The sequence below is a fragment of the Grus americana genome, chromosome 2 (assembly GCF_028858705.1).
Source record: "Grus americana isolate bGruAme1 chromosome 2, bGruAme1.mat, whole genome shotgun sequence".
Lineage (NCBI taxonomy): Eukaryota > Metazoa > Chordata > Aves > Gruiformes > Gruidae > Grus > Grus americana.
In genome coordinates this window covers 143,924,064-143,944,003 of record NC_072853.1, presented here as the reverse complement: position 1 = coordinate 143,944,003, position 19,940 = coordinate 143,924,064, and the positions used below count along the sequence as shown (strand labels likewise).

Genomic DNA, 19,940 nt, shown 5'->3' with positions numbered 1-19,940 from the left:
TGTCACCGGGCTGTGGCTGCTGAGACCAGCCATCCCTGACATGACTTGGATCGGTCCAGCGTGAGACTCTGAGGTGAGGAAGAAAACCTCGATAGCCTCTGTATTCGGCATGTGGCCAGCCGAAGGGAACAGAACACCTGGGGCACTGAGATGACGTGGCTTGTCCTGATGGTCTTCAGTGCTGGGAACTAAGCAATAGTTTTCTTAACGTCAACAATACCATATGAAATTACACAGAATTACAATAACCATCCCTGCAGATGGTAAATGTGTGGCTTTCCACGGATAAGTCCAAATCCAGTAAAAATTACACAATCTTGTTAGTCACTATGGAAAACAGAGATGTCATGAAATCCAGAAGCAGAGTCCACATGCACACCGATGTGCAATAGCTTCATGTTCTGATGGGGATACTAGGGGAGGGGAGGCTTGAACACTTTGCAGTTGGGCTATATGTTGTGATTGCCTACATGGGCTATACAGAGCGACCACTGTGACAACAGGGAATGAAACTGCATCGTCCTTCAGGTAACATTCACTGCCATGAACTTGGAAATTTTTCTGAAGTGCTGCTTCTTCTCCTCCTTGAAGACTGTGGGGTCAGGCTAAGGATGGTTTACCTGGGGCCCATGTGAGAGATCCGATACACTCCTAGAGATGCCGCAGTGTCGAGCAGTAGCTGTGCAGCTGGGCTCGGAGAGCAGGGGAAACGCTAACTAGAAAAGTCAGCTGCAGAATTGGGGGAAGGTCTAGAAAACTAATCCTGTCTATCCTTACAACAATTCCTTTCACACAACCAACCCAAAGTTTCTGAAAAAAATTTTCTTCAAAATACAGCTGACCCCTCCTATATGAAGAAGAATGTATTTAGGGGAGAAGAAATGCTTACAAGCAGATCCTAGTGGTGCATTCCTTTCAGTCTTGCTGGGCAGTTTGCCTCTGTTTACACTGGTTAAATATTTAAAGCTATATTTCCAAAGTAAAGCAAAAGCCCAAAAGACTTTTTTCTAAATTGAGAGTTGAGATTGTCCTTTAATGTGTACCGAGCCACATGCCATGGAGAAAGGCAGATGCGGGCTGCGAATTACTCCCTGCACTGATCTCATCCTGCTCACTCTCTCAGTAACATTCATGGAAAATACATGCACACCTAAAAGACACAGAAAAACAACTTTCCTCCACTCTATGCCCCCTCCTCACACACATACCTTTCCAATTTGTGTATATTGAAATACTAATGCAGAAAATATGACCTGAATCTCACTTACATCAGTGGAAATGGGGAGTAATTTCTTTAAAAGGAATGTACTTAAAGCACGGCAAAAGCAGTGTGAGACCAGAAGTAAAAGCTCATCGCGTAATTTCTCCTTGCATCACAGCCTTGTGAAGCTGTACTGGCTTCCCTTGCATCTGTGAAATCAGCAGGTCTGCTCCTGGGAGTAAGGATTGCCAGCTTAGGCCCTTAAATCAGCTTCTCTGTGTTTGAAGAACAAGAGAGTGCCTGTGTTTTCAGGCACTGTATGTAACTGTAGAAGAACTCACTCAAGAAAGGGAAATAAAAAGAGAGTAAAAATGTTCGCATTCTCTCTGAACAAAATGAGCTGTGATCTGCAATTGCCCTTTTAAGAGTTGTGACTTTTTCTTGTTCTCCGGAAAACTTTTGGCAGCGGCGGCCAGGCTGCAGCCCCTGCGCCTCTCAGCCCAGCGCAGAACATGTCAGGGAAGGTAGGCAACATACGGCTTTGATTTGCAAGGGATCATCTACATTTCTTCTGAACAGAAAAGAAAACCAAATTAAATCTCCACATACTCAATATATCTTGCATAAACAGCATTAAGGGAAAAATGCTGTGGGTATTGGGAGGAAGGGACTCTTTGTAGTCCGCTTTGACTGCGCTCCTGCCTCTTTAGAGTCTATAAAATCACAGTAATGGGGGGCTGACTTACACGACTGCTAGTCAAAGATTGCGCTTTATTCCTAGCCCATGCTACACGATAGGAGTTTGGGTTACAATAGGTGTCACACAGCAGAGGTAAATTACCACTGACTGCAGCGGCTAAAGCTGCATTTCCATTCTATTCCTCTTATTCCCACAACCCCCAAATACAAATAAAAGTACAATTTTTACCTAAATTGACAATCACAGACTAATACAGCCTATTAATAAAAGGCACATATAAAGGCACCTGGGATGGATTTGAGGGTAAGATGACCTGGGCCACCCGACGGTAAGAGAATTACTTGGTATCTTGTCAAGTGCCTGTTAATAACAACTGCCTCCGTGCCGAGATGACTTTGTGAGCACCTGGCTGTACAGCCTTGAGACCCTTCGCTGCAGGAAGTACTCTGGCTGCTGACCGCACCATCGCCTAGGGTTCACGTTCAGCTCCTACCGGTTTTCTTTGCCAATCGCTGCATGTGTTTGTTATTTTTGTCAGCACAGGCATACTTCCAAGAGTCTTCTAGATGTTCCAAGAAATAGTCAATGTCCAAGGTAGGCTTTCAAATTTTATGGATTTTGTTCTCCTGGCAAGACTAAATCCGTGAGACACCACGACCCGTGGCCCTCGGGCAGATGGCTGTGTCATTGGCATGTTGCAAAGTGAAAAATAGCCTACCGTGCAACTGTAAAAAGTCTCGTCCAAATAATTTCTCTCCAGAATTTTAGTCTGTCGGTCTGTGTGTCAGCTTCTAGGGTCAAACAACTTAGTTTAGGGAGTTTGTATTACCTGGATTAAGGATTTTATCACCAGAAATATATGGTAGCTTTAAGGTAGCAATGTAAGGGGGTATTTCATCTTACAATTTGAGATGCACAACACTGTAATCACCTCTCCTTCATTTCACTGCATTTACACTCCTCGTACGGATTCTTCAGCAAGCCTTCCTGCTGTGCATCGTGAGGACCTGATGTGATGTACGGTGCCAGCGCTGAAGAGAGAAATGCCAAAATGAGACCCACCTGAACTGTGGACGTGTACTGGCTCATCTGGAACCTCCTAGGTCACTCCGAGAGGTTTCAGGATTGTAATACACACATTGCCGCCCATCACAGATTACATACTTGAATGCTTCTCTCTACCGAACTATCAAAAATCCTTTCTTTCCCTACAGAACTAATGCCCTCACCCCCAAAAAAACCATTAACTGTTCTTATCAGCCAAGATTCTTGCTCAACATGAGACAAAAATCATTCAGCTATTAACTTGCCACACTGTATTACGATGATCATACTTTTAACCCCTTATTTGACATTTAAATAATGAAATCTTGAATCAGCTAAAAAGCTAATTAGCTGAGCATAACTTTTGCTTTCATTTGGCAGACAAACATACATTTATGTTATCATCTATGTTTAGATTTTATTAATTTGGGTGGTCACTAGCCTTACCACAAAGATAGTTTGTGCTTATATTGCATTTTCTGTATGTAACATAGACATGTGAGATAAAACTGAGTAATTTCCTCTAGGGAAACAAGTTTTCCTTAAATGCTGTGGAAATGAAGCATTCACTCTATCCTATTTCTGCCAGCCACTTAGAGGAAAACAAGAAAATACTGCAACTACTTTTTGTTTCTTTCCAAAATTAAAAATTTAATAGTTTCATTATTTTTGGCCAAAGATTTGTGTCATCCCTGCCCCCTGTAAAAGCAGTACAAACCAGCGCCCTGAGGACAGCAGCACAGCGAGGATGTTACCAGGATATAAACAATATAAGACAACAAAACTCAGTACTCTTCCACCTGCCAGAGTCCTAATTTTCCCTGCTAGCTACCATAACAACAGCACATCGCTTTGGAGTAAAAGTTGAAATTTCTTTTAAGGTATGATTTTAATGCCCAAATTCTGGTTTCCCTTTGAATGGAAGACTGTATTTCCATGGGAAGGGGAAAGAAGAGTGCCTGTGCTTTAAGGAAGACACTATATATATGGGTGTAAGAACACGATTACCATTGCACTGACCCAAGCAAAGGTGGCATCCAGTCCAGTCTCCTCTCTCCAACAGTCACCTGTGGTGGATACCTACGGAATCATTACAAGAACAAGGCAGACACACACAGTACTAGGGTTGTATGAAGAAGTAGCATCTTTTATTAGGCCAAGACATATAGGTGGAAAAATTAGACAAACTTTTGGCCATACAAACTTTTCTTTGGGTTAGAAACACCAGCTGCAGCTCTCAGTTAAGAACAATTGCTTAACTTTTGCTAAGATATTTATTAATTAAGCCAGCTCTGAAAGGACGAAGATGGTAGCTGTAGAATAGAGAGGATGTTAATGATGTTAATGATGCAGAGGATGTTAAGGATGGGAGGAAAAGTGGCGGTTATTACCTAAGCAAAAAGGAGAGGCAATTACCTTACAGTCCGTTGATTTGGAGAGAGACAAGCGAGGGGATGGAAGCAGAGGGAAATTATAATCTACAGAGCAGCATCCCTACTGAGTCCCTGGTTTTGGGTGCTGGGCGGAGTTAGGAAACCTAGTTCCCATGCTCACTTCCGTGGGACAAGTTCCGTAGTTTCACTTAAGGACCGACCCTGGGAGTTCATTCTGGTGCCGAGTGGTCATTTTCAGCAGCAGAACTACCAGGAAAGCAGCCACGCACAGGATGAAGTTTGTTACAGTCCCGAAACCGCAAATGTAAGACCGGAGGATGCTGATGGTTTGATGGCAGGGGGTGTTTCTTGCTGTAGTAGCGGACAGGCATCGACACATCTTAGCTTTCGTGCTCAGGCACGGTTTTAAACTGATCTGGTGTTTTGGAACACAGAGAATTATGCTTCTAATGATGAGTTTTGTGGTTTGGGGTGCTTGAAATGTAGGACAAGTGCTTCTGGGAAGATTCATTCCACACAGGATTTTCTTCTGTTATGTGAAAAATCATTGAACAGTTAAAACCAGCAAGTCCTAGGAACTTTCCTGAACTTACCAGCTCCCAGGCCTCGTTCTTCCCCCACAACACCCCCTCCATTCCTGTTTCCACTTTTTCTTTCTGAGCTGGTCTCACCGATACATCACCATCTAAGATCTAAGCAGTTGTTCTCAAGTTGCATTTAGCTTTGGTAGTTACTGCTTCAGGAACAGAAAAATACCTTGTTAACCCAGAAATTTGTCTACTTTTCCTCCTGCATCAGTTGGTCTGAAAAAAAGCTATTACCTACATGTACAAGCCCTGTCCTGTATACACTGATCTTTCTCCTAGAACAATCTTCTGGCTTGTTGCACACAGCAACTTAGAACAGTGACTTTTCAGTTTTTCAGTTTGAGAGGTATTTCCTAAATATTTCAAATTCAGACCCCCATAGATAGAATTTCAGCCAGCTGAGGATGGACTTAGGCATCTTAATCACCTTTCCTGGATTGTGTGATGCATCCCCAGGTCTGAAGACCACAGGGAGAAAGCCACGGAGGCTTCCTGAGACTAGTTAGAAATTCACACTCACCTTCTATGAGAAAGAGCATGTATAATACTTGTTCCTACCTAAAGATCCAGTGTTCAATTGTTTTAGGATGAATAGGAAAACAATAGTGTCATTTAGGGGTGAATATAAATTAGGTTTTGTGCTAAAAACGAGTTAGTAATTTTAATTACTGCTGTAGATCTGAAGAGGAAAATTTGTAGCTTAAAACTGTAAATAAGATATGCAATCAAACTTTTTTTCAGAGAAGATGGAAGAAGATATCTTTTGTGCATATCGGTTTTGAACTACAGTCCTCTGAGAAGAGGGTTCTTGATAGTACTCAAGGAACGTCAGTACAAGCACATCAGCAATCGATGTATTTAAGGTTGTGCAATTTCTAAACGTGATCCCACTCCTTCAGTCATCACACAGTGTAGATCTTGCTATTAATTAGTTTGAATGTGGGACAGCACTGCTGGGAGAAAGAAAGTGGCCTAAATAGCATGGTCCAAATTTTATCTGTAGCTATCCAAGAAATACGGATGTCTTTTATTAACCCTTGCCACCTGTGACAGCCAGAAATAAATGCTGGGCTTGTCTTGTTCCTCATGGATTTTTGCAGCTCATTAGTGTATAAAGTGGAAAGGGTGAGAGCATGCTGTAGAGAAAGAAGACAGCTGGCCGGAGAAGTTTCATGCCTGGTTCAGCTCTGAATGGCAGCATTAACCGTCAGACAAATATAAGGACGTTCACATCCACGATGCAGGGGCTCGGTTATGGAATGTTTGGAGAACGTGGTAGGATTCTGCTCCTCTCCAGGAGCACGGTTTATTATTCTTATTGAATTCCAGCGAGTACAGTAAATCCCCCATTCAGCCTCCATCATTTTTCCGGACTACGCATTCGGGAAGAGCCAAGAGGACCTCCATTCTGTGCGAGCAAGGGGGCTTTAGATGCGCAGCAAGAAATGGCCACTGCTGGCGGTCACCGTGTGCCCATTCACCCCCTCCTCACAGTACAGCGAGTATTTCAAACACCTGACGGGAGGCATTTGCCAGTCCCGCTGCACTCATCTTGAACGAAGCTGGAAGCGCTGCCCACCGGGCAGAGGGAGGAAGGGGAACGGGAAAGCCCTGTTGCGATTAGTTTCCTATCTCAGGCTGCTGCTGTAGACGTGATAGGAGGAAGACGCACATAAAATACTGGCAATAACTCGGTAGCGGGATACTTAAAGCGTCTCCGGAGGGAGGCGAGTTCTGGCAACTCGCTCATCACCGGCTGCGCGTGCCAGACGCGAACATCGCGGTCGGTGCCGTCAAACTGCCGCCGCTCTGCCCGCGCCGAAGTTATCACAATAAACCCAGCTCCCAGATTTCAGTCCTGCAAAGATGCTCCCCGATTGCTCGCTGCTCCCAGCAGCAGAGCCCTGACAACAGCACTGCCCGTCCCCAACCCTGCCCTTTGCTATTTGGCAAATATCGACACCACCCCCCCCCCGGCCCCTGCCGGGCTGTGAATGGAGCCGAAATTAGCGCAGCTGCCTTTCCGCCGGGGGAGACGCCGAGTTTGATGGGCCCTGGACCCCGCCGAGGTGCGCAGTTCAATGGCCTTAACCATCGTCATCACCGGGGAATCCAAAAACACCCCCCGGGACAGCCGTGACCGGCACCCCGGGGCTCCGCCGTGCGGCCGCCGCCGTCCAGCCGAGCCGCCGCGGCTGCCCCGACCCCCCCCCCGCCCCTCCGCGCTGCCGACCGACAAGGCACGGCCCCCCGCCCCCTCGACCACCCCCCCACCCCGGGGCACCGCACGGAGCAGCCCCCCCCCCCCTCCCGCGGCGGGCCCCCCCCCTTCCCCCGCGCCGCCCCCGCCCCCACCGCCTTTGTGCGCGGCTCGGGGCAGCCCCGCGCGCCCGCCTGCGCCCGCCCCCGGGTGAGGCGTTGGGAGACGGTCCCTTACGCAGGAAAGTTCGGCGTCGGTTTCAAGGCTCCTCCCTCCCGGTGAAAGGCAGACTGCGGGGCGCCTGGAAACCGGTCGGAGGGAGCGCGGCGCGGCGCGGCGAGGCGAGGGGCGCGGGCTCGAGGGGCCGGCACAAATGGTCAGGCGGCGGCGGCGGCGGCGGAGGCGGCGGCGGTAGTCGGAGGCGCGGCGGGCGCTGCCGCCGGTGCGGGCAGAGCTGCGTGCTGCGGCCGCGCGAGTGGCGGCCGGGGCTGCCCCGTCCCTGCCCGCCGCTCCCTTCATGAGTCGCAAGTTCGGGCCGGGAGGAGCAGCGGCGGCGGCGGCGGCGACGGGGCGGCGGGAACCCGGCTGGGCAGGCGGCACCGACTGAGCATGGCCGAGCGGCGCGGGCCGGCGGCGAGCGGCGGCGGGGAAGTTGGCGGCGGGCGGCGGGCGGGCGGCAGCCGGTGCCCGCGGCTGCCGCCGCCGCTACTGCTGCTGCTGCTGTGGGCGGCGGCGGTGCCGGCCGGGGGCCAGCCGCCGGCGCCGCAGTACAACGGCGAGCGGGGCATCTCCATCCCGGACCACGGCTACTGCCAGCCCATCTCCATCCCTCTCTGCACCGACATCGCCTACAACCAGACCATCATGCCCAACCTGCTGGGCCACACCAACCAGGAGGACGCGGGGCTGGAGGTGCACCAGTTCTACCCGCTGGTGAAGGTGCAGTGCTCGGCCGAGCTCAAGTTCTTCCTCTGCTCCATGTACGCCCCGGTGTGCACCGTGCTGGAGCAGGCCCTGCCGCCCTGCCGCTCCCTCTGTGAGCGGGCGCGCCAGGGCTGCGAGGCCCTCATGAACAAGTTTGGCTTCCAGTGGCCCGACACGCTGCGCTGCGAGAAGTTCCCGGTGCACGGGGCCGGCGAGCTCTGCGTGGGGCAGAACGCCTCCGAGCGTGGCACCCCCACGCCCGCCCTGCGCCCCGAGAGCTGGACCAGCAACCCCCACCGCGGGGGCACCGGCGGCGGCCTCGGGGGCTCAGGGCCCGGTGAGCCCCGTGGGCGCTTCTCCTGCCCGCGGGCGCTGAAGGTGCCCTCCTACCTGAACTACCGCTTCCTGGGGGAGAAGGACTGCGGGGCACCCTGCGAGCCCGGCCGCCTCTACGGGCTTATGTACTTTGGGCCCGAGGAGCTGCGCTTTTCCCGTACCTGGATCGGCATCTGGTCGGTGCTCTGCTGCGCCTCCACCCTCTTCACTGTCCTCACCTACCTGGTGGACATGAAGCGGTTCAGCTACCCTGAGCGGCCCATCATCTTCCTTTCGGGCTGCTACACGGCAGTGGCCGTGGCCTACATCGCCGGCTTCCTCCTGGAGGAGAGGGTGGTCTGCAACGAGCGCTTCACCGAGGACGGCTCCCGCACTGTGGCGCAGGGCACAAAGCGGGAGGGCTGCACCATCCTCTTCATGATGCTCTACTTCTTTGGCATGGCCAGCTCCATCTGGTGGGTCATCCTCTCCCTCACCTGGTTCCTGGCCGCCGGCATGAAGTGGGGCCATGAGGCCATCGAGGCCAACTCCCAGTACTTCCACCTGGCCGCCTGGGCCGTGCCAGCCATCAAGACCATCACCATCCTGGCCCTGGGACAGGTGGATGGGGACGTCCTCAGTGGCGTTTGCTTTGTGGGCATCAACAACGTGGATGCCCTGCGGGGCTTCGTGCTGGCCCCCTTATTCGTCTACCTGTTCATCGGCACCTCCTTCCTGCTGGCTGGCTTTGTGTCCCTCTTCAGGATCCGGACCATCATGAAGCACGATGGCACCAAGACGGAAAAGCTGGAGAAGCTCATGGTTAGGATAGGCATCTTCAGTGTCCTCTACACAGTGCCGGCCACCATCGTCATTGCCTGCTATTTTTACGAGCAAGCTTTTAGGGAACAGTGGGAGAGGAGCTGGGTCACGCAGAGCTGTAAGAGCTACGCCATCCCCTGCCCCAACAACCACAGCAGCCACCACCCACCCATGAGCCCCGACTTCACCGTCTTCATGATCAAGTATCTCATGACCTTAATTGTGGGCATCACCTCGGGCTTCTGGATCTGGTCTGGGAAAACCCTGAACTCCTGGAGGAAGTTTTACACCAGGCTCACCAACAGCAAGCAGGGTGAGACCACCGTCTGAGACCCCTGCCCGCCGGGCCAGGGGGATGGCAGGCAGATGGAGGACCGGGGCTCTGCTTTGGGAAGCAGCTCCTCATCCGGCCTGGGCAAACTTTGGGGACCGCGAGTCGCTTCCGCAGGCGGCGGCGAGCGGAGGACGAGCCAGGTGGGGAGCCCTGCGCCTGGGACCGGCCGGCTCTGCCCTCCCCGCTCCTCCCGGGCTGTCTCCTGTAGGAACTGAGCGCACTGTCAGGTTGGGGGAGAGGGATGTAAATAGCCTCTGTAAGATTTTGTAAGTATATTTGTATTTAAATTACAAAAATCTCACTTTTTTAATTATTTTGAACACTTTTAACCCATTTGCGGATTTTGATTCCTCGCCCCCCTCCTTTTTTTAATTTAAAAAAAAAAAAAGGCGTTGGATTTTTATTTCGTAGGGCAGGATGGGAAAAACTGCCGGTAAAAGAAACCAAAACAATCCCCTTTCTTCTTCCCCACACAGTGTTGTAATGGCTTTGCTTGGAGTTTCAGTCGCATGAGCGGCAGGGCCCGGAGCCGGGCCGCTGCCACTGCCGGGGGCGCCTCCTGACGCGGGCTGGGCCGCGGGCCCTCGGCCCGGCCTGCCAGAGGTACGTGGCGGTGGGGTCGGGGAGGAGCGCCGCTTCCCGCCCCGGCCCCGGCCTCGGCCCCGTGTGGGGGAGGATGGAACCCCCGCCCGGCCCCATCCGGGGAGGACAGACAGCCGCCCGACCGTGCCGCAGGGACGGCGCTTCACTTCGCCTCGGCCGGCCGCAGCGGAGTCGAGGCCCGCTGACCTCGGCGAGACCTGCCAGACCCTTTTTTGGGGGGCGGGGGGTAGAAACAAAGCCCAGCGCTGCCCGGCCTTTCTGTGCGGGGAGACCCTCTCCGCAGTGCCCCGCGGGTTGGCTGCCGGCTGCCCTCTTCCGTTTTTACAAAATTTATTTAAATGCACCACATAGTTTAAGAGGAGTTGGCCTGTTTCGTTGTAGGAGTTGAGGTTTAACACCGTCTGCACCTGTAGCACGTCCGATGGCTTAGGAGGTGGCTGGGGACATAGATATACCGAACTTCCTCCGGTTGGGTTGGCTGTTTTTTTGTTTCTATTTTATTTTATTTGGAGCCCCCTTGTCGGGGTGAGGGCTGTGGCGGCGGAGCGGGGCCGCTGCCGGCGCTGCCCGGGGCGCCCTGCGGGTGCTCCCGCCGCCTCCTGCCCCGGCCCCCGCCCTGCCGGGCCGCTGCTGCCGGGGCTTGGCAGGAGCAGGAAATACGGGCTCCGTAAAAGAGCTTCATCGAAATGAAACGCTGCATTCAGTTTTTTGTTGGGTTTTTTTGGTGTTTTGTTTTTTTTTTTTCCCTCTCCTTAATTATATCCATAAGCTGGCTTCTCATTTGGGAAACATCGGAGCCATTGCCATTCCCCTGAATTTTAATTCATTGACATTTAATTCATTGCACATTATGAGGGTGTGATGATTTTTGCCAGTAGTAAAAACAAAGGAAAGGAAAACAGAAACCCAGAATGTTTAAGCACTCTGGTGGGATGCGAGACCTTAGAGCCTCTGCTGTCTTTTTTTTCCCCTCTTTTTATCGGTACTGTAATATTGCATACTACAAAGATAAGGTACCATGTGTGCAGTATATCTACTACCTTGTATGCTCCTGGGTGTGTGGGATTGTGCTTCTTAATACAAAAAAAAGGTTAAAAATGAAATTGTAACTTTCAACAAATGCATTTGAATATTTAGACCTCTGTATGAAAAACAGCAGAATGCTTCTCTCCTGATTGTATTGTTTTAAACTTTTTTTATATTACAAATGCCTGTATTTAGGTTCATAAACAGTATCTATGGCTACCATACCCTGAAATGCAAAATTATTTGAATTTGGTATGCATTTATTTCTGTTCATTATCACAAGATCATCTATATTTATAGAGGAATAGAAATTTATATATATTAAATACCATATTTTTAATTTCTTTGAAATAAATTGAGGTTTTGTACAAAACTATCTTGTCCCTTTACGTATTCCTCTAACTCAAATACTGTGTGAAAGCAGTGTATATACTACAAGATGTGTGGGATTCCTTTTTTCTTTTCTTATGTTGAGTTCACAGTAACAAGCTGGAATTCAGTGTAGGAATTCATTGTGCATTTTGGTTTTTATCTCTGGGCCAGTCTAGATTAATCCTTCAAAAGAAGTAATGTAAACTTCAAGATCTCTGACAGGGTATGGTCGGTGGTGTGAAATCCAAGAAGAGATCTGCTATATGGCATGAGAAGAAAGAAGCTCACCAGTTCTTTTTCTTTTTTTTCTCTTTTTTTCTTTTTTTTCTTTTTTTCTTTTTTTTTCTGTTTTATTTTTTTGTTGAAGTGTTCTCTCAACTTAGCATTTCTTCTCCCTTTCCTATTAAAATAATAAAAAGATTTTCTCACTGCTCTAAATGATGCTCAGACTATGTTGCAATATTGTCAGAATATTTTAATGAGTAAAATAGTTTTGTTTTCCTGAATTTGGAATGTTTGGTTAATCCAGAGTTAAATAATATGTTCATGGAAGCATTTCAGCTTTATGGAAAGTACACACATTCTTAAACCTTTCAACACAACACATGTTTGGTTTTTTTTTTTTTTAATTCATTGTTTGAAGTGCTATTTCTTCAGAAAGACTGGCTAATTATGAGACTTGATTTCTGATTTCCAGTGTTAGGAGCTAGTATAGCATTTCATTCTGTAGATCTGGAGGAAGATGTACATGATTTTTGGCTCGTTTACTTTTTTCGAATCGTGATGCATAAACAGCCATAGAGAAGTAAGGGAAGCTTAAAGAAATTTCTCTAATGAGGTAAGAGCGCAGGGTTTTTTTCATTATTTTTTTTAAAATGTGTTTTACATAAACGTAGTTGCTGCTTTCTCAGATATTTTGCACGTTTTTCTCAGGTCTTTTTTTTTCCCCCCTTTTTTGGGGGATATGGTAGTATTTAAAATTGTACTGATCAGCACTCAGCTAATGACCTGAAGTACAAGCCATTCAATTTCAGTTGCAGTGGAATTCTTTTTGGTCAGTGTATAATTACATTTGAGCCGTTTTGACTGATCTGTTTTCTTGCAGCTGAATGTGTGTGATTTATTTATGCATAGGAGAGCACATTTATTTGTAACAGAGACTTTGTATTTATGGTAGGGATGGGATGATCAATTTTTTAAAAAAAATTTCAAAGATGAGTAATGAAATTGTCATTTCTACATGAAGTAAAATGTTAATATTTGCAGTTCCTGATTTACAGCAGATATGGATCCCCTTCAGTTCTTTGGGATTTTTTTCATAGATTGCAGAGCTGAGGCTCCATGTTCAATCTTGATTATTTAATAAATGTACTAGAGAGCACAATATGATCATTTTAAATCATTTAAAAGAGCCAGCCCTGTTTTTTTGTTTGCTAATTCTTGTGAACTTGCACAGTGCAGTAATTTCCAAAGGTCACAGTCATTACTGAATGCTGTGGTGCTTTCTCTATGACTCGCCTACCTTTGTATACTTTTATTTCTCAACATATAATACCATATAATGGTATTTGAGACTCAATATGATACAAAGGTGTCTTTTGCATAGGTGCACTGCAGTCATAACTAATGTTTTACTTCGCTGTTAAAAACAAATCTATCTATTCCTCCAGGGAATTTATATAGGATTTTTTTACAACACAGTCTGTATAATTGATGTGCCATGTTTACCAGAGAAAGTGTCACTGCATACAAAGAAGCAGTGTTGCCCAGTTCTCTTGTCCCTGACAAGAAGGACGATATAAGAACAAAACTGTGCTATAACAAAGTTTGTTGGGCTAGAAGTACTTGTTAAGGCATTCCTTAGTCAACAGCTTTGCTTTCTCTCATGGGATATATTTATAGCCTGAAATGGAGGGGCACTTGGAATCAGCATTCCCCTGAAGAGGGCTGTAGCCTGGAGAGCTGGGGGTGCTGATTCACCACTCATCCTCCAGTAACAGTAATGCTCTTTAATGTAGTGGCAAATTTGTGGTATTGGAATGAAATTATATGCTGTTTCCATAACAAATCCTATTGGGAAGGGGAAGGATTTCCGGTTCATATAGTAATGCCCCAAATTTCTGGTATATGCACATATAGAAATGTTTGGGTTTTTAATTGAGCTGCAATCTACTGGGCCTGAATTCTGCCCTCTGGATGGTGCCCACCCTTCTGCTGCCATCTCAGTGCTTATTGTCAGGCACAAGTACAATTACAGGTGGTGCCGAAGATTCCTTTCATTTACATGGACAGTATTTGCATTTTTGCATTATTCAAAGGCATGAGAAGAGGCTGCTGTATATGTACAGGAGGAGTTTTTTTCAAAATGGGCCATGGGCTAGTACCTCACCAGTCTTTTGCCACTCCCAGTCATAAGAGACAACTTCCAGACCAACGCGGTGATCCTTTTGAAAAGGTGTGTATCCTGCAGCTGACCAGAGAAAGCAATCGCGGATTTGGTGTGACACGAGTAGTTTAAAATTATTGAGGGTAATCTTGCAAAAAGTTTGCGTTTGTGTGACGTAACTCCTCCATCCCCGTGCTGCATGGCCTCAGAAAGAGAGCTTCAGCTAGCAAAACTCATGACAGCAGAAGAACTGATAGATAGGAGGTTAAATGCTTACCTTTGAAAATAAGGAAACTGAGGTAAGGCTTTGTTTTCATCACGAATTGACCCTCTAGTGCTCAAAATCTGGAATTGCATTATATTTATTAGATGTTCCCAATGATAGCACAACAGGACTGTGTGGCAATACCATGCAAAATCAGTTCTGAGTATCAGCTTCTCACTCCCTCTCATTCTGTTAGATTTGTATTGGTTGTTGTTTGCACTTGTTGAACCCAGAGCACCATTGCTCTGCATGTTATGCAAACTCAGAGTGAGTGCATCATACGGATTGGAAATTCAAATGCTGATTTAAAAATGCAAGTCCTTTAGCTGCTTGGTCCCATTAGAAGTGAGGGTTGCTCTCTGGTCCATAGCTGGGGGGGCGGTTCTCGTGTTTGTAAATCTCTTGCCTCTTGTTCATTAGTTAAGCTGGAAGGCTTAGGCAATGATTCACACTCATGGAGAAGGGGAACTTTGTTTTTCTTGCTTTGGACTGAGCCTTGTGCTGCCTGTGTGTTTACAGCACGGAAGTGTCACCGGAGAAGTGCTTTGCTCTGAAGCTTCTGATCGGTTTTGACATAGTAGTACCATAATTTCAAAAATGGGTTAGCGGGTTTAGGAAGCAAGTCTCTGTGACTGAAGACTGAGGCTTTGCTTTTCACAGTTTAGTTTTTAGAAGTTTCCAAACACTTTAAGATGTGAAATAGCTGCTTAAGGACAAACTAAGCACCCCAGGGTTACGTCCTGGACACATCGCGAGCATTACGAGCCCCATATTCATTTGAGAGTAGCCCAGTGACAGTGTTAAAGCAATCTAGATAATATTATGCCCTGTAAGAAAAAAGAAGGGCATGACTGCATTTATTTGCCAACTGAAATTCACTCTGTACCTTTACTTAGTCATTTGAGGTCACTAAATGGAAAAGCAAATACCATTTCTGTCATATGGGAGAGATTTCAGTGAATTAGCAAAATAGACCTTAATAAGCAATATATAATTGCAAGTGCATCATTTTCCAGATAAAAGCAATACCGCTTTGATAGTTTAGTCGTAGACAGTGCTTTTAAAAAATTCAAATGCTTTAAGAAAACATGCTGATTTTGTAGGCCATGACAACTGTGTTTCAGATCTCAACTTGTGTTTAGTCTAAACTTCCAGTGTAACCACATCAGAGAGTCTTCTAGGCATGAGGTCTTGCCCTTGTTTGCATTCAAATCAGCAGCATTAAGTTGCTTATCTTGAGGTTGAATAAATAAACTCTAGTCTTCTACTCAGACAACACTTAATGAAGACCCACATTCAGCCACCGACCTCATGTGAAATGCTGCTGGGTTGAGACCCCGCAAGCCTTGTCCAAGTATCCCGAGGCTTTGTTGCAGCGTGTGAGAGTATTGGACGTGCTTGAACTGCACTAAGGTGGAAACTTCGCAATAACCATTAAACTCTGATGTAAACATACTGCGTTGGGAGGCTCGTGTCAGCCACCATGAAAAGTATTTTTGATGGTCTATCTTAGAAATAACTTCTTCAGAAATATTGAAGCAGTAGACTTTTACTTGCAATTAGCTGTCTTTTGGATAGTTGCATTATTAATGGTCTGCAATGTTTAATAAGGTGTTACCCGAGGGTAACATATAAGGCTACCATATGTCAATAGTGCAGCATGGTAGGTGGAACTTGCCCATGTTATGGTATCACTAGGATCCCTTTGGGTGAGGGAGAACAGTATTTGTGTCTAGTTATACTAGAACTTGGCTAATATTAATTACTTGCTACAGCACAAATTTAAAAGTCATTTATCATGGAGTGGTTTGATGACAAAGATCACAAGAAAAATGAAAGTGGCCTGTATCCCTCAGGTGGGATGTCTTGATGCTGTTTTCCTGCATAGTTGTTTGTGTAAGTCAGATCTTTTATAACTGTTTTACATTTTGTGACTCAGTGCTAGTCTCATTGCTGTGTTTAAATGAGTCTAACAGTATGACTCACTGATGTTGTATGACTTGTCATGTTGTCTTATTCATGTTAATTATTATTGCTTCGTTACGGGTAACTTGTTTGACCTCCACTGCCATCCTACAGCAGTTAAGGACAGAACGGGTAGCCGCAGGAGCATGCAATCCGTTTACCAAGACAAGAGTTTGTCCGTGTGTCCCCCCCCGGCAGCTTGCCCACTGCCGGTTCAACGCCTGCTGCTGCACCGTGGGTGCTGGACTGTCACCCTCACTCAGAGGTAACGTTTGTGTTCTTCTGCAAACTCCATGGATGTCCTACTGGCAGCAGCACTGCTGGGGCTGTGCTGAGTTGGCTCATTTTCCTGGCTGCCTGAGCGATGCGCTGGATCTTGTGTTTTTCCCCCACCTACCTAGGGTGGAGGCTATCCTGGCTGTCCCTGATCCCTGCGTTTGATGGGGGAAGTTACGGGCAGTATGTGCCTTTACAACATCTCTGGCCGACCTTCTGTGTCTCATACTCTGCTGCTCGCTTGCCTGTGTCCTCTCTGATAACCTCACTGGAAGATGCCTTGTTCTAACCACTGCCAGAATATAACTCATTCAGATCCCAGTTTGTTCTTGGGGACTCGCTGTGCCGTATTCATCACAAAATCATTGCTGTTCAAATAGAGAAGTGACTTACTCTCAAGTTGTTTGACAGCTTCTTTATTCATGACATTTTACTATTAAATACGAGCACAAATACTATCCCCAAGGAGCTGATCTTGAGTTAATACTGAGAGTGTAGTGTGAGCAAATAAGGATTTTCCACTTCTTCAAATTCAAATATTACTGTGCATTATGATAAATTGACTCTATGTAAAATTGAGAAGAAAGGGGTGCAATCACACCTTCATGATTGCCTTCAGGAAAATGAGTGTTTTATTTATAGCCTACCCATGTACAAATGCATCTAAAGAGGAAATAAAATAATTTTTAAAAGCCAACATAAAACCTCAAGGTGGGCTTCTCAAAATATTTTTATAAATGAAAAGAATTGCAGGAGCAACAACTCATCACGAAGTCAGATTTTGCTATAACTCTTGTTAACTTTTCAGTACTTCTTTATCTGTAATGGTGAAAGCTTCACTTATTTTCTGTGAACTAGGAGGGGAATTAGTCACTTCTTAGCATGAAGCCCTTTGTTAAAAGACTGCATGTAGTTTATTTATTTACTTCTTAATTAAAAAAAATAAAAATTCCAATTCTGAGGGAAGTGAAAGAAAATTTTGCAACATGCTCAAGGAGTTAGTATTTTGTGGGACTGGGCACTTCAGTGTTACTGGTATTAACGGAGGCAAATGGTGCTCAGTTGCAAAGGTAAGAAAATGCAATCTGACCAGTTCCAGTTCGGAGCTGCAACTGGGATGGCTGTAACGTGGTGTCTGAGCGTAGTCTCCGCTTCCTGACACAAAGGCAAAGATTTGCAGTTCCTGAGTGGTGGAGTGTACCAGCCCTAAGCCCGAATGTGACAGCAAATGGAGACCACCATGATGAACACTGCTAGACCTGTCACTCTTGGTGTTGTGGTGGGACTGCTGTCCCTCGGTGCTGAGGACATGGGGGGAGAGAGAAGGACACGGGGGCTGCAGTGTGTGGGTGAGGACAGGTCAGAGAGGCAGAGGGAGATGGCAGTCTGCACGGGCCAGGTTTGAGATGGTGAACTGGGAACTATGGCCATGCAGACTTGGTGCTTCTCCTGCCAAGGATAGCTGAAGGCCACCATAACTCAGACGTGGGAAGGGTACGGCTCCCCAGAGTGTGCAGAAACCATGGGGATGTCCTCCAGCACGTGTCCCAGGGTCACAGAAGACAGAGGCAGGGAAACAGCTTTTTTGCCTGGGTGTTTCTGAACAACAAGAAGACAAAACCCCATTCCTTGCTTCGCACCCATGGGCCCAGCAAAGAGGGCTGCAAAGCTGGGGCTGGGGGGTGGTGGTGGGCTGGGGAGTGGGGCGAGGTGAGGAACCCAACCTGAGCCAGCCCTCTCTAGATGGCAACCACAGGGTTTCCGCCAGCTTTCCCTCGATCCTGTTTTCCACTCCAAGATTAAAAATCTCCCCTCAGGGGAGAATGAAAAGGAAATTGTGTGGTAGGCTTTGCTATGTTTCCAGCTGACTTTTTCCATAGAAGTGGGCAGTTGGGCCCAGTGTTTCTTAAGATGTCTTTACAGTAAAAGTAAAATCCCGGTTCTGCTGAAGGCAATAGCAAGCCTCCCGTTGGCCTCAGGAGGGCTGTAATTTCATCTTGGCTTCAAGATGCGTTAGGAAGTGCATGGAGATCCTGCGGACAGAAAAAAGGAAAGTCAAAAATAAAGATTTCTGATCTGAAAGCTGTTCGTAGTGCTTAATTCGTTTCATCAGGCTTCAAAATATTTTCATTTATTAAGAGTATATAGGTACTATCCAGGGGCAGACATTATCTAAGGATCTGTGACTTCAGTACCTCACTCCTTAGTTTTGTCAAAAAAAGAGAGATCAAGATTAGTTTCTCAAAAATGATCAGGTATAAAATACTTGTTTTGATTTTAGGGTCTTTTTTTTAAAACCAAAAGTTGTCTTCTCTGTTTGAAATGGGGCTACTTTTACTTCTGTGTGTGCTGACAATCTGAATGTCTAGCAGGTATTTCTACCATCATTTGTTTTTCAAATTCTTTGTGAAAGTCCTATTTTATACTTTCTCAGAAGTGTTTTCTTCTCGCAGCAGTTCTGGAAATAGCTTTCCTTTGCAGCCGGTGAGAGGATGTGTACCATCCGTGAAGGCAGCCTGGAGAGCAGGCACAGGCAAACTGCAAAACAACATAACTTGTGGAATTAACACTTCACGTTGACACCCATTAAAAATATTCGGAGATTGACTCAGCCTGCCCATGTTGCACAAATAACATGCTTGGCTTTGAATGATTCAAGATCTTATCTGCTCTCAACGCAAGTTCAGTGTGGAGGGCCTGATCCTGTTCTCATTAACCTCCAAAGGAGTTTTGCTGCTCACTTCAAAGAGAATTACATCAGCAACATTTGCAGTGAAGCACGCACGGTTCCTGTATCTTTTCCCTTTTTTCTTTCTCTTTTTTTTTAAAAATTACATTCCAACCTACAGCAAAACAAAAAAAGGCTAGGAAGCAGTCGAAATAAATCTGCTGTCTGTTGAGCAGCGTTGCTGCATGAGAGCTCTGTTTGTTTGTAGTTCTTAAGTGCAAATTGGAGTACAAACTAGCAAGAGCTGAGATTGTCAAGGGTTTGGTTATATTGGTCGCTGAGTACCCTCAATTCCCATCATCCCATGATGGGAGCCTTGCACAGTTCATGGTATTTCTTTGCACTTTGCACAACTATTTGTGAAGAACTGGAGCCAAGCCGTTGCGTTCGGCCACTGGTAACGTATCCCTGTAAACAGCAGTTCCTGTGGTGGTCACTGCAAAGGGCTCTGCTAAGCCCCAGGGAGGGTAACCGTGTTCCTTCTTTGTTTTCCCTGCACGTAGCTTTTGAAAAGGAGGAGGCATGTATGGAGGAGGGATGGGATGGAGCAACCATTGGGGATTTTGTTTGTTTTTCTGTTTCTTCCAGGCTGTCAGATTAAATAGCAGAATGAATTCACCCGTATTTTGCCTTTTTAGTTTTATTGTTCTGTAGAAGAAAAGCCTTGTGACTCTACAAATAACACTGGTTCTTATGGGGGAGGGAGCAGCAAGCATGTCGCTCAGCCACTCAACACACTGCACGTGTTTTAAAAACCCTCTTTGTGCTGGAAGATGGCACCACGAATCCATCACCTAC

The 19,940-nt window shown here is 46.8% G+C and overlaps 2 protein-coding genes across 2 annotated transcripts; one reads left to right on the top strand and one right to left on the bottom strand.

The window, feature by feature from the left end:
* Positions 1-3,992: 3,992 nt before the first annotated feature.
* Positions 3,993-7,824, bottom strand: LOC129202559 (uncharacterized). Its single transcript, XM_054815560.1, has 2 exons — positions 7,364-7,824; positions 3,993-4,868 (listed from the first exon to the last, which is right to left on the bottom strand). Exons 1-2 carry the CDS (start codon positions 7,643-7,645, stop codon positions 4,524-4,526), a joined length of 627 nt encoding a protein of 208 aa, XP_054671535.1. The 5' UTR covers positions 7,646-7,824; the 3' UTR covers positions 3,993-4,523.
* FZD1 (frizzled class receptor 1) lies at positions 7,438-11,523 on the top strand. The gene has a single exon (XM_054815551.1). It carries the CDS (start codon positions 7,736-7,738, stop codon positions 9,515-9,517), a length of 1,782 nt encoding a protein of 593 aa, XP_054671526.1. The 5' UTR covers positions 7,438-7,735; the 3' UTR covers positions 9,518-11,523.
* The last annotated feature ends 8,417 nt before the right edge of the window (positions 11,524-19,940 follow it).

What these genes read in the sequence shown, in the direction of transcription:
- FZD1 (XM_054815551.1), top strand. Translation starts at nt 7,736, where the DNA reads ATGGCCGAGCGGCGCGGGCCGGCGGCGAGCGGCGGCGGGGAAGTTGGC.
- LOC129202559 (XM_054815560.1), bottom strand. Translation starts at nt 7,645, where the DNA reads ATGAAGGGAGCGGCGGGCAGGGACGGGGCAGCCCCGGCCGCCACTCGC. An exon ending in CCGACGCCGAACTTTCCTGC is followed by an intron (nt 4,869 to 7,363) that starts GTAAGGGACCGT and finishes TTCACATAACAG; the next exon opens with AAGAAAATCCTGTGTGGAAT.